We start from the raw sequence: 17,839 nt of genomic DNA, 5'->3' as shown, positions 1-17,839 counted from the left end.
TACTGATGTTTTATCCTCCAAAGGTGTGTGCAGAGTGCAGATCCTGCCCCCCCCCCCATTTTCCCAAAATACCTCTGGAATAAACCCCCTAAGTCATAAACATATGACTTATTACTTAAAAAAATGTAAAACAGCCGAACAAAGCATACATGCGCATGTTTGTGCTAAACACACAGCAGAGGGCCACCATTGAAAAAGAGGCGAATAAGAGGAAGACGTGGAAAGCTAGAAACTGTGTGAGTAACGCTGTGTGTTTAAGTGTATTTCCAGCACCCCTGTTTAAGTGATGTGCATGCCTGGATGTGAGTGTGTGCATTTGTGCACATAAGTGCATGTTTCAACGATGTGTGAATTCAGTTCCCCAAGGAGCACTCTAGCATAACAGCTCTTTACTTTTCCTACATAACAACAAAATACCATTACAGAATCCACACAAAGGCATCCACACGCTTGCATACTCAACAGAAACTGGTTCTGTGACGCTCCCATAGTTGCACGGGCAGAGTGGTAATACTGTCATGTGCCAGAGTGCGACAGTTTAACCATCACAAAGTACAATCACAATAGAAATGTGTGCTGACATGCTAAGAAGGCTGTTTGTGAGGCAACTCGTTCCTTTTCTAAATCACATGGAGCTGTTCTGAGGCAGAGTAAGTCAAACACTGACCCTTTTTTTTCCCTATCTTTGCCAGCTATGACAGCACACATTTCAATATAATTCACTGAACAGAAAATATTTAAAGGAGAAAAGACCTTGACTGTGGTTTAGTCAATGTATTCCACCATGATCATCTTCCTGAAAACACACATGTTTCTGTAACCCAATGAATAAATTCTAATGAGCCCTCTCTCCCTGTCTGCGAGGCCTCCAATCCTGCCAGCACTGATCCGCTTCATGTGAACCATTCTGCTCCTTTCCAGCCCCCACTCTTGCCCAGTAAATGCAGGCACATAGACTACACACACACAATCATACAGCACATTAGATTCATACCCTGCCAACTTTCACAGAGTGTGGCATTGAATTATTCAGCTTTTGCAGCAGCCTGGCCAGCACACAAGGAAGCTTAGCTGTAGATAATAAAAAGGTGGATAGAATGCACTCTGAAGTATGACTGAATATGTGATACATACGTCCCTGCCGGCCGACATGTGTGCATGCAAAGTTCAGTCGAGGAAGGCTGGGCGGGTTAGGGGTAGCATGCAGACGGCATGTCGAGGAATAGTCCTGTAGCACGCCAGCTTCTCTTCCACATGCACAGACACAGCAATGCTCTGCCCCTCACTCCACATATATCATGTTATGGTTCACTCGAGCCACTTTCACTTGCGCACAAAATATGGACAAAGTAAACAGAAACTCAGACCTTCACGTGCCGTGAAACATTCAGTCATCCATGTGCACTCAAACAGAAGACCAACAGTAAAGGTATACAGAGTATATTCAGAAAGGGGCACCGCACAATGGTAAACGAGATGGAAATTGAGACAAAGTTAGGCAGAAGCAATCAAGAGGGAGGGCATCCACTTCAAGTGTTGACACTACGGGAGCACACGTGTGCCAGAGCGTAATCTTCTCTCTGCTCTCATTGGGGTTTAAATGTGGGTGCTATTTCCATAAATCTGCTTCCTGAATCACAGCCAACAGCACGTCAGCACACTCAACATACGTCCCCCCTCCCCACCCACACCCGCAAGTCAAGAAGTACTAATACTAGGGGTGAATGCATGCAGCAAACATGTTTCCACCAATACCTCTCCAAGACAATCACTGTTGCACACAATGCTAGCATGGCAAATAGGGAGGCTGGTATGTTTTTCTCTGCTAAGGCAAATGTATTTGCTGCAGTGACTGAGATTATTTCCTGAATGCGTTGCAGTTGAGGAGCGGTGCACAGAGGACAGAGACTTTAAAGAGGGAGTGAGGGGGGGAGAGAGGACTCGAGAGAGAGAGAGAGGAAGGGAGATGGGTGGGTGGGCGGGCGACGGGTGGGTGGGTGGTTGGATAGTGTGAAGGATGCAGGATTTTGTCATGATGCTAAGCTGGGTGGAGTAAATCTCCTGCAGACTTGTGCAGAGAGCTGTGACACTCACAAGCAACACCAGCTGCTGCAGGAAGAGCCACTGTGGGCCATGACAGCCACAAAGAGATCTTTGTAAAAAAAAAAAATACTATTTGGGGTTTAAAGTTAGAAAAATGTTTGCGTAGACACATGCAAAAAGGCACTCGTATGGTTATATAAGAAAGTATAGCTGCTCTATCAGCGGCAAACTAGAAAGACACAGCACACAAATGATATATTCATAACTCAGTAATGGTGGGCAGCCTGTGATCACGACAAGCTGCCATGTGCACATGTTGCTTGTCCTACCGTAATATATTACTATCTGTATCTAGAGATTGCTGCAATGCAAACCCTCCTCACCACATGCAGACACACACACACACACACACACACACACACACACAATTAATAGAGCCAAGCAGCACACACCTGGTAAACTGTCAGAGCTTTTCCGATGCCGTGGCCAAACTTATGTCAGGCACTCATGTCCCCAAGCTTCCCATCACACTTCACTGCAGGAATCTATATTACAGTTCAGTACACTTCCATTAGGCCATACTGTAACTTTCAGCTGCTAATGTGTAACGTGGGGGCATGGATAAGACATCCGAGATCACCAGCATTCTTTCTGATGATGTTGGGCGGCCTTTTGTACAAGATACTACAGTAAGTGCCTCTATGTTGGTATTAAAATGTACATAAACATAATATAACAAGACATAATCAAAGTACGACAATATTTAATATTTACTGGAGTGAATGCAAGAATACTTTATTAATCCTTAAATGGAAATGAATAATGTGCCACACATTTTTTTAGGAAAAACTAAATCTTGAAGTAAAAGACAAAAGAGTGATGTGGCTGGCAGTGTTGCCTGACTGCTTGAAGATTCCTGGTTTGAATCCTAGCTGGGGTCCTCCTGCGTCATGCTGGGCCCCTAAAGTCAGGTTCATTGTGCGAATGAGTGTGCATGGTTGTTTGTCTTGTTTGTCTCTGTATGGCCTGGCCTGAGACGGACTGCCAACTAGAGGTGGGTGCAATTCATCGATGTGTCGATGCATCGCGATGCGATTTGGAATCAATTAATTATTTTTTTTTTTCTTTTTTAGTTATCCTATCCAGATTCAAGACTGAATAAGCTGCTGAATCATTTCATTTTCAAGAATGCACATTTCTTATTGTTCACTTGAAATATGGCAGATATGTTTACACTAAATAAATTTGATGTAAGTACATATCTTGTTTACTTAATGAACTCATTAAATCCAGGGCTTGACCGTTTTCAGTGTTTTCCACCAATAGAGGGCGCTCTCATGCAAGTGCAGCTTTCCCTGGTCAAAGTTAAGTAAGTCAAAGAGCAAATGTTTACATAGTCATAAAATACATTATTTTGTGTCTTTGAAAAATACATGTCAAATGTTCAAAAAACCTTGTTATTTACTTAATGAGTGTTGTTAGAGGAACTCAGTTAATTGATTGGCTATTTATTTACAAATGTAGCCACAGATGAAGACAAAATCAATCTTGTATGGAAAAAAGCATTAAAAATCACAATAATCGAAGAATCGTGGCACCAATAATCGAATCGAAAATTGTTATAATCGAAGAATCGAAGCTCCAATAATCGAAATCGAATCGTGAGGTAGCCTTGTTTGCACACCCCTACTGCCAACCCATCCAGGGTATATCCCAGCTCTGCCCTTGTGAGCTCACTGGCCGGGTGCAGGTGTCCGTAAGCGAACTACACAATGACAGAGCCGGCATCGGCCCCCTCCTATCACCCCGTTATCAGCCGGGTCCCCCGGGCTGCAGGTTCTGTGCAATAAGCACCAGCACCTCCAGGCACCAAACCGTTTTATTCCCCAAGGGCAGCCACCCTGCTGAACACTACCAGTGACTCATAGTACACGTCTGCGTGTGCGCTTGTATGGACTTATTTATTATTTATCGGTACTGAGGAGTCGTCAATAACTTATGAATGTTTGCCGTTTTAATCCTTTTTAAGCCCTTTTTCTACTATGTGTGCAATCTCCAGGTCAAATTCCTGCGTACTGACTAATACTTGGTGAAAAAAGTGACCCCGAATCCTAATTGATGGAGAATCCCCATCATCATCAAAGAAATGGCCTGTTTTAATGCTTCTCCCACTCTGTTATGCACCGGATCTACATTTTTCAAGTCTTTTCAACTGTTCAGCTTGGACATATTATTGAGTTCTGCTCCAGGTATCCCATGGTCTTTGAAAAGCTCTATTAGTTGCTCCTGCATGTACACAACTTACCCATTGTCATGGTGACTCTTCATAAAAGTGCTGGAAATAACCACAAAAATCTCTTAAACAATACAGCAGCCAAACTCAAAAAAGCCACAAAAAAATAAACCTGTTATCACAGAAAAAAGCTAAGTGGAGAATTTCAAATAAATCATCTCCACGGTGGTAGTCCTCTTGTCAAGTGTCTTTGTGCTAGTATGCATAATAATAATTAAATGAAGCAGTGCCAAGACCCCCCAAAAATATCTGTATAGATCTGCATAGTAAGTAAAAAAGAGTAGGTAGGAGTAAGGAAGTGTTGCATAAATGTGTGTGTAGATAGGTGAATGTGGCTTGTAGTGTAAAACTCCTTTGAATAATCAACAAGACAAGGAAGTACCATAAAAATGCAAACCACATTATCATACCATGAAAGATGCAGTATGAGCAGCTGCCTCTACAGGCCCCCCTAGTGCTGCGCCATAGCAGCGAATGTGAACATCAAGGTATTTTTAACCCGATATCTTAAACACGATTGCAAAAAACAAATTCATTAGGTGCATCATATGCAATTTACATTGACATTTCTAATCGAGACATCTACATTGCAGAGATGGTAGAAGCAGGGGCCTGAGATTAGGACCGTTATGTAACTGCAGCCCCCAGAGTTACATGTTGCAGTTACACATTTTACATTTATCATTTTAACATGTAAAGAACCAAAACAGCTGCCACTTTAGGAACCACAGGACCATTTACCCCGTAGCCGGCTAACACTTTTAAACCACAAAACCAGTTGAGTACTTCAGTTAGGTAGTTTGCTCTTTTTGTTTTTAAGGGTTTAGTACATGCCCACTCTGTTCCTGTTTGGATCTGAGTGTTTTTTGAGTGGATCGGGAACAAAATGCCTGTAATAGCAAAATGAGTCATCACAAAATCACGAATGAAAGAAAGAAAACAGGTTGGCACCCAAGCATCCATGATAAAGCAATGTGATGACAATGTTAATGATTCATCCGATCTCTAAAAGTGTCATCATGAGCCCTGCCGATCAAAAAAACGTACAATAACTGAGAAAATATGTTTGTGTTTTAATGTTGTTGTGTCACCCACAAATGATTTCAAGCAAACTTCTTCACAAAGCTACAACAGTTCAAATTTATTTTGAACTCTGGTGGATTTGTGTAGTGAAATGACATGATGGCGCCTGATAACATTTTGGGTAAATACCCTTTTGTATGGAAGTTTGTGTCGGTTGCACTGCTTAAAGTGAGCTGTAAGATTTTTACTTTTTGAATACACTTCATAGTAGGGCTGGGCGATATATCGAGATTTTAATATATATCGATATATTTTCAAACACGATATGGTACGAGACAATATCGTTTATATCGATTTAATTTTTTTTTTTTTTTTTTTTTTTTTTACTTTTTTTTTTTTATGATTTTGATATAGCTTATTTTGTGACAAATTGACTTGAATGTTTTATTTGGGATTTGCACAAATGTTTTGTTATTTGCACAACTGGCAACCTCAGTGGAAAAGTCTGCCTGTTACTGTCTACATTGTATTAATTACACAGTGTATTTTAATTTAATTGTTATGCAGGAAAGGGATATTTGTTTTATTTTATTCAAGAAGCATTTTTATTCTATATATGCAGGCAGTTTATTTTTATTTCATGTGTTTTATACATTTTGATATTGTGCAGACCTCTGTTAACAAAGGTACCTGTGTGACATTTGGCACGAGGCTTTGTATTAAAACTGACTGTTTTTTTAAGGGTTTGCCTCAGAAAAAAATGAAACAGAGATGCTATGCTATAATGCTTTGGGGGAAACCCCAACTAAGGCACAGAAAAAATATCGAGATATATATCGAGTATCGCCATTTAGCTAGAAAATATCGAGATATGACTTTTGGTCCATATCGCCCAGCCCTACTTCATAGTATAATTCAATAAGAGGTGAGAGAAAAATGTGCCTCTTTTTTTGGGAGTTGACTTATCCTGCACAGGATTCAAAGCATTTTTACATAAATAGGCATAAACAAGAAATCTGATTTCTATATGGAAAAGATGGGAGAGGAGAACATTTTGTCACCATTTCACAAAATCTTACACACTAAATCTAATCTTTAGAGCAATGTTATGTCATGAAAGGATGCATTTTCCCCAGTATTTTGACCTGCATTTAATGTACTTTACTTCTTGCTTCAAAGCAGTAAGCAGTAAGTTTTCTTTTTGCCCGATACAGCCATCGGAGTTCTATACTACACTTCAAAATACTTTTATTCAGTTTTAACCACAGGTGATGCCAAATCAACCACAACGTCAATCTGACAGGCTGTAGATTTAAAGTTAATCCCTTTTGCCCTGCTCAACAAGAAAGGAAAATAAGTCAAAGATTCAGAGCATTGCCCAAGGACAATTCAACAAACACAAGGTTTGAACTTAAGCTGTTTGACTGGTAATGCACCTAAAACTACTGAACAGTCCGTCTCATAAAACTCAAGCATGTTTCAAACTAGATTCCATGTCTGCGCTGTCAATCTTGCACACAGGGGTGCTTGTTTGTGGGCTCTGCATGAGAACCTCAAAATTCAAATAGGTGATACAATTTTCATGCATGGTGCTAGTCATTTGCAAAAAGTAAAGTCCAGCAGGATTTGTGTGGTTTGGCTTGAATTTGGATGAAGGCATTTAAAACACTGGATATGGATGAGCAACCACGCTGGTGGAAGCTCCCTCCAAAATAGCAGAAATATGGGGGTAAATGGCAAAATACAGACGTTGATAACTCAAAACCCATCTCTGGAGAATTCCTAGTTTACATTAATTAAACCATAGCCCCTGGCAAACTGCATATCAAGCAGGATTTTGCAAACAAACAAATGGCATATCTACTTACCATCAAGCAGTGAAGCAACAGGGGTTATATCGCAAAAGATTTAAGAGCAGTGGGGCTCAAGGGATGAGGACAGGAGGAGCTATGGGAGGTGTCCAAACACACTAATACACAGTAGAGCATGTACTTTGATCCTATGTTAGATTGCTGATTTTATTATTACTTCTTAAAACAGAGAATCCGTGCTGCTCCACGAGTATTTCAAATGGACCTATGGGATGCTGAGAGACACTGGAATGTTACTAAATTTATGTGAAGTAAATGTCCTGTCTACAGCTCCAGCATCGAACACGCAGAGCATGTTCCTGTGGACGACCGGTGAGTGTGTGTGAGAGTAAAGTTGAAGGAAAGGGAACAGCAGAGCAGCTTGACACCCATCAACGTCTAGCTGTTACATTTCTATGACACGCTCTGTCTCAGTGTGTGTGTGTGTGTGTGTGTGTGTGTGTGTGTGTGTGTGTGTGTGTGTGTGTGTGTGTGTGTGGACAGGACTGTGTGGGGTAAAGGAGGAAGACATCAGGAGGGCTAAATTTGACTGAAAGGTACAAGGAAACTTTTTTCTTTCCCCAGCAGTGATACATATTTTGGTTTCAATAAAAATGCATGCACATGTGAAATGTTTTTGTAACTTTTCTATCTGTAACTGGGTATATTATTAGACCAGCATCCATCAGTCAGTTTAATGAACTTGTACATTGGAACATCACACAGATTGTCTACAAGTGAGCTGGCTTAATTAATAATCCACTGCAACTGTAGTTATAGCCAAACACGTACAAATTAAATGCAAGTGTGTCACATCACTTGCATTCACTTGCAACTGTAGCCACCCGTGTGCAATAACCTGTCTCTTTATAAGTGCAATAACCACTAAATACCTAATTTTTGAAGATATTTGTAAATCTTTTGTAAATCTTATCCGTTTTTTTGGTGTTTATATTTTTTTTTTCTCTTGAACATACTCTTTTTCTACTTTTTATATTGCTCTTTTTTATTATTTAACTATTTATTGGTTATTTCTATTTTAATTTTTTGTATAAACCGTTGAGCGTGTGTGTGTTTTGGCTGCTGCACGACTGAATTTCTCCTCTGGGAGATCAATAAAGTCTTCTATTCTATTCTATTCTATCAAAAAGTATTAAACTTTGTTGTGTATATATATATATATATATATATATATATATATATATATATATATATATATATATATATATATATATATATATATATATATATATATATATATATATATATCTGTGCCCTGATTAAAACTTCCAGCCATTTCGGCCAGTTAAGCCTGCAGGTAAGATGCCCTGAAAATCTAGCATGGCGGGGATATTATTCTGACGTTCTCTTCTTTCTCTTCAACTTTGCAGAGCTCTCTATTTATTTGTCATTCTTTGTGGTTGCTTAAAAGGGAGGAGGTGGAGTGAATGTGATCAATGCTTGAGACCAGACGCATGGAAAAGTTGAAACCTGGCCTTCAAAAGGCTGAGGCCATTGATTAAATAGCTTTCCAAAGTGTTTCTCTATACAAGGAAACTATATAAGGAAAAAGTTTGGCTGTGGTGCAGTCGAATGCAGATATCACAGCTGAGCATCAAAGAGAGGGAATAGAGGAGCTCGGGGGAGGGGGGGGGGACACTTACCCCTGGCAGTGTTTTCTGTTCATGGAGGGCGTTCTGGGCCTTGATGGCTGACTCACGGGCGCAGTAGGTGAGAAATGCACAACCTGAAACAGAAAACATATTTATATATCTGTGATTAGAATTAAATAAACATCTAAGCAGAGGTATGCTTAAATAATATGCAAGAATAACATGCATATAAAAAAATAGAGAAATAGTAGCACTAGAAGACACTTGGCATTTTCCAGGTTTTCATGAGTTGCAGAAAGCGCAAGGCTCTTTGCAAATGTAGAAATATAGATATATACTGTAGAAAATGCAGAGCAGTTTCATCTAAACACGATTCTCCAGGATACTAGGTGATATGTGAACACTCTTACATGGTCGTAAGGGGAGAGGAAAGGAAACCGCAAAAACATGCATACATATAAGGAATAAAAATTCATGTAATTCTGTCAGCAGACTGTCCGTCCTGTCCAGCCTCCCCCTTCCTTTGCACTACGTTGTGTCCGGAGCTCCTTCTAGCCTGGCCGGGATCCTTACACTGAATCATTTTGACAGCGGTGGAGATGAAAGAACAAGAGTGCAGAAAGTAGTCAGGGGGGACGAGAAGGAAAGAAGAAGAAGAGAATCGGCTCCGGAATGGAGGAAAGGGGACAATACTGACAGGAGGCAATGTTTAAACTCTCCAGGGTAAATGTCTAAATGTAACACTTTAAGTATGGTGCCATAGATACACACACACAAACACAGCAATAAGTCAAATGTTTCTGCAACGCTTTTAAAATCTCCTATTTTTAATGAATAGTAAATCAACAACCCTCCCCCTGCCAAAAAAAATTTAAATTGCTAGGAAGGGAACCCATGTTGGACTGTAAAATATTTAACAAAGCGTTGCAGTAATCTAACCTGCAGTCACAGTTGCACAGCATAATGTAGCATAACCTTAACGCAACACTGATCAAAAGAAAATCTTTCCAGACTCATCACCACAAAGTTGAAGAAAAAGAAAAAAAACTACATCTCAGGAGTCATATATATACTGTATGTTCACAGCGGCAAAGTGTAGAGGCAGATAAAAGGAGCTAATGGTGAAAAGCTAATGCCAGATCTTGAACCTCACTAATAATCCAAGATATTAAAATGAAGAGAAGAGAAGAGAAGAGAAGAGAAGAGAAGAGAAGAGAAGAGAAGAGAAGAGAAGAGAAGAGAAGAGAAGAGAAGAGAAGAGAAGAGAAGAGAAGAGAAGAGAAGAGAAGAGAAGAGCTCAGATGGAATACTGAGGCAATCATTTTCCTCCTGACTATTTGGATAAATAGATTTGCTTGTATTCTATTAATGAGGTTCATATGGGTTAACATGCATCATATTTCTGCCACTCTGAAGATGGTTTATTAGCATCCATTGAATTCTGGATCTCATTTCATCAGCCGAGCGTATTCAGAGGGTGGTGATGTATTAAGTGTCTTTACGCGGACAATATTCCAATCCATTTTTCTTGTCCGATTCAAGATCACTTTTATTCATGCATGCACCATATTTTTGGGCCGTAGCACAGTCTAGGAATACAGCCACAAGAGAGCTGCATCAAACCACCATTGATTGAGTTGTCTTGGATTTCTTTTTTCTATGTGCTCAAACGCGAGAGAACTCTGAAACATGTGTTTGTGTGACTGAAAGACTGAAACAAAGTCCAAAAAAACGAAATAATATTTGTTTCATGAATTAATTAAAGGAGCTTGAGGCCGGATTGTGGCAAGATTTATGAAAAAAATCCGTATACATTTTAAGTTTTCTAGTAATAATGTCAGATGAAGCGTTCCAAACCCAACATGACGCTGCATGCACGTTCTCCCCGTTCTCCCGTGCCGGCTTCACTGTTGGCTGCAGTACCCCCAACGGCCGTCGTGGTGAAGGGTAACGCTAGAGAGTCTCATTTCTTAAAAGGAGCCTCAAGCTCCTTTAATTAATACACCAATATATGCACAAAAAATGTGTAGGAATTTATGTTTTTACTCTTGGTTTTATTTGTATTCATCTATCCTTATGTCAATACCTCTATAATCACCTATTTGTTTTTGTATTTGTATTTAACTTGAAAGATATTACCCTCAGAACTCTAACCCTTGACAGTGGGAGGCTCTCGAAGGTCAGGACTTGACTATGACACTGATGTCATCATAAAGCTCTCCCCACAGTCTCCCATGTCCGCATGTCATCATCTAATGATTTCCAATCACCTCCACCAAGTTACCCAAATCACTCAATCACTTAATCACTAAATCAATCACTCACCATCTCTCCTCTGGGTCCGTTTTTTAGAGAAACACACAAACAAATTGCCCAATGCCGTACTTTTGGGTTTGTTTTTGTTTAATGGGCGTGGATAATAGGACTGGCTCCATGTTGCAGTTTGTTTTATTTCTCCTTGCTCTCTTTGGGATTGTTGTTGTTGGTTTACTTGACAAATGTTCTCCCTATCTCTGAATAAAAAAGCAAGTATTTTGCATTACAATCACAAAGACGATTTATTTGTTAATGTGTAATGCATAGGGCATTGAGAATGAATTAATAGCAACAACAACAGTGGGAACCCAAAAAGAAACATGAACTCCATTTAAATGTGATTCCGTGCTCTTTAATGTATGGCTTAATAAGAATTTGCAGGCCACAGGCGAAAATGCTTTAACAACTCCATAATTGGAATCCAAACACGTACAAATTGCCTGTGCTGCATTGCATACCAAGTGAGTGCTCGCGCACGCGTGTGTGTTTGGTAGCGGGGGCTGTGGGGAGGCCGTGTGTGTGTGTGTGTGTGTGTGTGTGTGTGTGTGTGTGTGTGTGTGTGTGTGTGTGTGTGTGTGTGTGTGTGTGTGTGTGTGTGTGTGTGTGTGTGTGTGTGTGTGTGTGTGTGTGTGAGGGGGGGTGATAGCATGATGAAATTGTTTGAAACGCAACAAAAAGCGACTGTAATCAAAGCCTGCTGACACAGCAACAGGGGAAGCCTTCCTACTGTGCAGATAATCCTGAGCATCATCTGACAGAAACCTAAAGCAGCGTTATCTCACAATAATGAATTCAGCCACAAACAGAAGAAACTCCATCCCCGCTTCCAATCCTCACTTCTTCTCTTCTTGCCAAACTTGCCTCTAATCAGCAGCTCCATGAGTCTGGACTCATCTTTGTTATATGTGTTTAGCATTATTTGTGTAGGGAAACAGGGTGGAGTCTCTCCATCCCGGCTCCACTGAATTGGCGTGTAATTAAAGAGCATTGCATGGAAACAAAAGAGAGCAAGTGAGTGAGGCAGAGGAAGAACAGAAGACAATAAAAGTAAGACGTGTCTTGATCCTCAGTTGTGTTTGTTTATCCAGCGGCTCTGTCAGTGACTTCCTCTGTCTTTACCTACAAGGCCTAGTTGTGCCAGACTGGTTTGCGTTTGCTATCACTTTGAGTGTAAAGAATATTAATCGCGTTGGACTAAAAGTAAAACAAATTTGCCAGCATTTTCTATTCTTGCTGTAACCTGTAATGAAAACATATGTCTGATAAGGATTATCAACACAGTTATTATGCCAAAAGTTAATCAAAGGCTACAACAGAGTCCCAAATCAAGATGGTCATCTCCTTATAAGTTTTTCTGAGCTTTCTTAAGCTTGGCCAGTCAGACAAAACAAACATTTCTAAAGTAAAATTAGGGGTGGGAAATATGGCAAAAAGATATCACGATTTTCTTTTAATAAAATCACAATTTCTATTTTTATCACTATCTTAAATTGAAATAAATAAAAACAGACAATGCGTGTTGCCGAGGGTGATAATACTGTAAAGAGACTACTAAAATTGGGTTTAGAGCCGTCCGACACGTTATTAAAAACTAGGATAGCAGTGTACCGTTGTCCTCAATGCAGAAATGGGGCCAGAAATACAAATCTTGAATGACTAGTCAGTTTCAATAACTGATCTTTTGTCCATCAGTTTTCATGTTTCACCAGTTATTTCGCTATTATTTACATTCTGTTCAGTATTCCAACTTTCTAGAAAGCTGGTTTGTGTAGAAAATCTTTCCTTCAAGCGCATTAAAGTGAAAGATTTAATTGCACTCTGACAGCTGAATTATACGGAAGCATATTGCATTCACTTGAGAAAAAAAAATCTGCTCAGTTTTTCTGAATAAACGAGATAACATTTTAATTAAAAAAAAATCTGCTCTGTTTTCTGAATTAATGAGATAATGTCCAGCAGATCAGAATGGGCTTTCTGTCTGAACAACCGCAATATAACTTAAAGACGAGAGTATCTCCCAATGTTTCGAACCGAAAGCAAAATAAAACTGGATTAAACTGGACAGGCAGGACATGTTTGCTTCCATGAAATCGAGCTCTCAAGTGAATGACAGCTGCAGTTGTGAGGTATCTCGTTAATTCAGAAAAACAGAGCAGATGTTTTTTTTCATTAAAACTTTTCTCAGAATTCTGAGATAATTATCTCGTTAATTCAGAAAAACAGAGCAGATTTTCTTTTTCTCAAGTGAATGCACCCTTCTGGTGACATTTGAAAAAAATAAAATAATGCGTGCCCATCACGCATTATTTTACTCGTGGATGGCATTATAACCTACTGTCTGGACTTCGTGGATGCAACTTCCTTGGTGGGATGGTTATTCATCATTAATAACGGTAATTATAGTCTATGTATATTAAAGAGCAAGAGTATTGTCATGGCGAGTGTTAATTGATTATCTCGTGGCCACGCATTGATTATCTCGTGGCCACGAGATATTAACTCGTGGCCACGAGTTATTAATGCGTGGCCACGCATTATTTTATTTTTTTCAAATGTCACCAGAGGGGCTCAGTACTATACGCTTCCGTAGAATTAACTTTAAACCTTCTGCTGATTTTTTAACAGTACATCTTTTTTTTTTAAGTCTTCAGGGCTGGGCAGCTGCTACCCCGGGTCAGATACTGTAAGCAAGGGTTAGAACACCTCATTTTTATACCGTCTTTAACGGCACCATGTACTTTGCGATATAAAAGGTAAGAGCTCCTGTTACCTCTTTCCATCGCTTGCTTGACTTGTCAATTGTCTATTTGTGTTGTCTGTTTTGGTCTCTCTGCAGGGCCTCGGCCCCTCGCTGCTGGGCTCTCAGCGCAGCTCAGGCTGCTTCCTCTTCAGGGGATTTAACAGTTACCACCCGACGTGCGAACGGTTTCTGTGCACACTTTGCAAATTACATTTGCTTTGAGCTCGATCACTTGCGGAAAATCCAAACCAATTCCATGTAATTGAAGTGGATTTTTTTTTTTGCGACCAGCTCTGTTTGGGTTTCAGCCTCTCCACGCGCTGCCGCTGCACAAAAACAAGGAGGCGGGGCGGAGAGCGCGTCACTGCAGTGAGTCGCTATGATTGGTCGGTGCATCAGCATAGAACTGCAATTTATAGAATGTGTCCTAGACGATACCGCAATCTCTGCAGTTTGAAAGATCGCCTTCACGTTCTAATCCTTCACGATCTAATATCGTAATATTGCCTTCCCCTAGGTATAATTAAGCCGTTATTTTTAATTAAGCCGTTATTTTTAATTATGCCGTTATTCTGCCAATCTTTGCTCTCTGCCAAGAAATGTTACTTTGTGGTTCTGCGCACGCGAACAGTCGATTTTCAAAGTTTGATTGCCCATCATTTCTTGCACAATGTAAAATTGATAAAATGGGATGTTGAGTATTTGATCCTTCAAAATACACTACCCATGACATGAATTGCATTACACTTTGTGAACATTATACGATAAAGAGAAAAGAAAAACAATTATATCGCTTTATTTGATATTCATTCAGTCATTCGCCTTTATTTAACCAGGCAGGTCATTAAGAACACATTCTTATTTACAATGACGGCCTGGCAAGCGACAAGGACCACTTGGGGGGAAGGAAGTGGGTTTAGGGAGTAAAACAAAGTAAAATTGTAGCTCTACAAAGTTAGAAAACCATTAGGTAGCATTTTTCGGCAAAGCAGCAGAAATCGGCAGAACACCGTTATTTTTAAAATGACCACCAGCACTATGGTTGCCAACCCTCCCTTGAAAAACGGAATCGTCCCGTATTTCTAACCTAAAGTACGCGTCCCGTATTGAGATGAAAAGGGACGCACTTTGTCCCATATTACTGTGAGAGTCAAAAAATAGTCATAAAAGCCAATGGAACGTGGCATCGAGCTGTTGAGTTCATAAGTTATTTTTTTATGTTTTACTACATCTGTAGCCTACAGTCATGGCCTTTGAGGCACAAATATGTTTACAAGTTTTCTATAGACTTTCTGTTTGCACTTTTGTTATTGCACTACAAATGTGCACTACTGTATTACAGAATGGATGTTCTGCTTTCTTTCTATTGTTTTATATCAATTTATACAATTTTAAGTAAAGAAGGACAGGTTTCTGTTTAAGAAAGATACTTATTTTATTCAGTTCATTTTGTTATTTTGTATTAAAGTGAATTGCTGGATAATAATTTGTTTTCCATGTGTTCATGGCATTCAAAAATATCCATCTAATTCCATTCAGGTTTGAGTCAAATAGTTAAAAAAACGTTTTACTCACAAAAAAAAGGGTCTAAAAAAAATTCACCATGCCAGGAAAGGTGAAGGCAATCGGGTCGCCCTGTCGATGAGGTGTCCCTTATTTATTTTTCAGGGAGTTGGCAACCCTAACCAGCGTAATACGTCATAAGGGATACGGGACCTCGGTTGGGCTGGTGGGACGGCTGGCAGCAGGCGGCGGATGTTTAAACTGGACATTGTTTAATAGACTAAATGTAAAAGATGAAATTATTCTTTGTTCTTTGATGTTTTAGTTATCCAAGTACTGTACATACAACTTATAATGTTATGTTACACAACAGTGTTTTTCTTATTGCTCGATACCCATCATTAGCAATGTAAAATGAAACTCTGTACACCCTGGACAGGTCGCCAGTCCATCGCAAACACCTACACATTTATTATCTAATTACCTCCATCCACACTGAGCTTCTGCATCACTACACGGACTTCTCTCTCCAAAAATGTCAAAGTAAGCATATTACCCAAATTGCAATCTTCTTAAAGGATAAAGGTTGATGGTAATTATATATTTGTTTTGCATATATTTGCATTTGAATTTTTTAAGTAGAATTTAAACAGATTACAAAGTAATTATGATTGATTGTAATTCATAATTTTAAATGTTTGATGTCTCAACTGTGTAAAATAACTTTAGTCCTGAAGCCTGTGAGCAAACAAATTCAAATAAAACTTTGTTTATTTTTCAACAATATCCATGTATCAGCAGAATATTCCCCGTTTGGCCTTTTTCCGGCATCCGGTATAAATTCTGTACTGCAGAATTGTCAAATGAGAAAACAAGTCTTCAGCAGAGTGGGCCACTTTAAACCACAACCTCTTTCTTTTTCCACTCCACTTTTCACATCCTCTACTACCCTTTTCTCCATCTCCTTGCCCCAGAGGAGTCGCGCTACCCCTGTGTAATGAAAAAGTGTGAACTTGCTCTCACTCCGGCATTTCCTTGACCAGAAAGTGTGAAGGTAGCAGAAACTGAGCCCGTCCTGGCATCGGTCCTGCCTGCTACCTCACACATCATTTGCACTTTTTTGGAAAACGCTATCATGTTGGTAGATTACATGCTTACTTCATTTACTGCCTTGTGGGGCTGCGGGGGGAACTGATGGGCTTTCAAAGGGGTCAGAAGCTGAAGTACTCATCATCTGCAGCAATACAATGTGATGATGGCCTGAATCATTGCCAGTCAGGGAGGCAGGAGGCACAGTGGTGCAAATTGTCCATGAGGGGGGTAATCAGTCCGGTCTCAGAGAGTCTTTTCACTGATGCAATAACTTCTCATCTTTGAAAAATATCCTTGATTTGTTTACACACTCTACAACTATAATAATAATCAGGGTGATAGAAGACAGATAAAGAACTTTGATAAAGAGGAACAGCTGAAGTTGGAAGGAACTTCCCACAATGCTCTCAGTCATCGCTCTAAAAACAATATTTTCTCTGCCCTCGCCAAATGAGCTTGTAATGATGGTATAATAAAAGCAGTAGCCTCGCCAAACTCGTAAACCTTAATTGAACCGGACAGTCATCTTAAAGCAAGCCAGCTACTATGTTCAATCACCATCTCCTGATCCTGAATCCAGCCACATTCCTCCATCACTCCTTCATCAATCACCCCTTCCCTTCATCCCTACTGCATCCAGCTCCGAAACATCTTCCATTTCTCTTTTCATTACAGTGCCCCTCCCATTTAGACATCACCTTGAGCAATAAGCCAGGGGAGGATGAATGCTGCAGGGACCCCGAGGAGCATTGGTGTCTATCATAGGGGGAAGAAATAGTCCCTGCATCCTCCCTCGTATCCTCCCTGATCCCTCAGCTATTGATTTGTTGCTACTTGCTCACATAGACTACTCTAGCCTCCAAGAATCAGTCAAACAGATCCATAGGGAGCGCATCCCAAAGGAACGCCTGTCTGCATGTGTGTAGTTACAGATTGCATATATGTACAGGTTATAGCTTGGAATGGAATACTTAATGAGTGTAATAAATGCAATAAATTTGCACTTTACTTGTTTCAGGATCAATACAGGGCCAAAGAAGACATAAGTGTTCATGTAAACGGGCTTTGACACCTTCACACGCAATCTACTGAAAGTTGCTGGGGTTAAACTGTTCTTTCAGGACATAAGTAGTGATTCAGTCCAGCTATTGAGCACTTCTCTGAAATCAGACATATACCGCATATACTTAAGTTCAACTGTACAGCTCTTTAGTAGCTGGAGCAGTTGAAGTTGGTGACATGATGGATTGAAGCATGGTTCCCACCCCACGGTTTCCAGACTTCCTTCAGTATGTGACTGGACAACACTAATGATGCTCTCTTTAGCATTTTTCACCATTCTATAGCACTTAAAGGTAACTTTGAC

At 39.9% G+C, this 17,839-nt stretch overlaps 1 protein-coding gene across 7 annotated transcripts in view; it reads right to left on the bottom strand.

Annotated features, from left to right (window-relative positions):
* celf5a (cugbp, Elav-like family member 5a) overlaps nt 1-17,839 on the bottom strand; it is a 219,799-nt gene that overhangs the window by 189,998 nt on the left and 11,962 nt on the right. For all 7 annotated transcript variants that reach the window (XM_061737706.1, XM_061737709.1, XM_061737707.1 and 4 more), the window contains exon 2: nt 8,874-8,956. In XM_061737706.1, the coding sequence (XP_061593690.1) occupies nt 8,874-8,956 (83 nt within the window). The remainder of the gene's footprint in view (nt 1-8,873; nt 8,957-17,839) is intronic.

The sequence above is a fragment of the Cololabis saira genome, chromosome 13 (genome assembly GCF_033807715.1).
Source record: "Cololabis saira isolate AMF1-May2022 chromosome 13, fColSai1.1, whole genome shotgun sequence".
Classification (NCBI taxonomy): Eukaryota; Metazoa; Chordata; class Actinopteri; order Beloniformes; family Belonidae; genus Cololabis; species Cololabis saira.
This window is presented reverse-complemented; position numbering and strand designations above follow the sequence as displayed.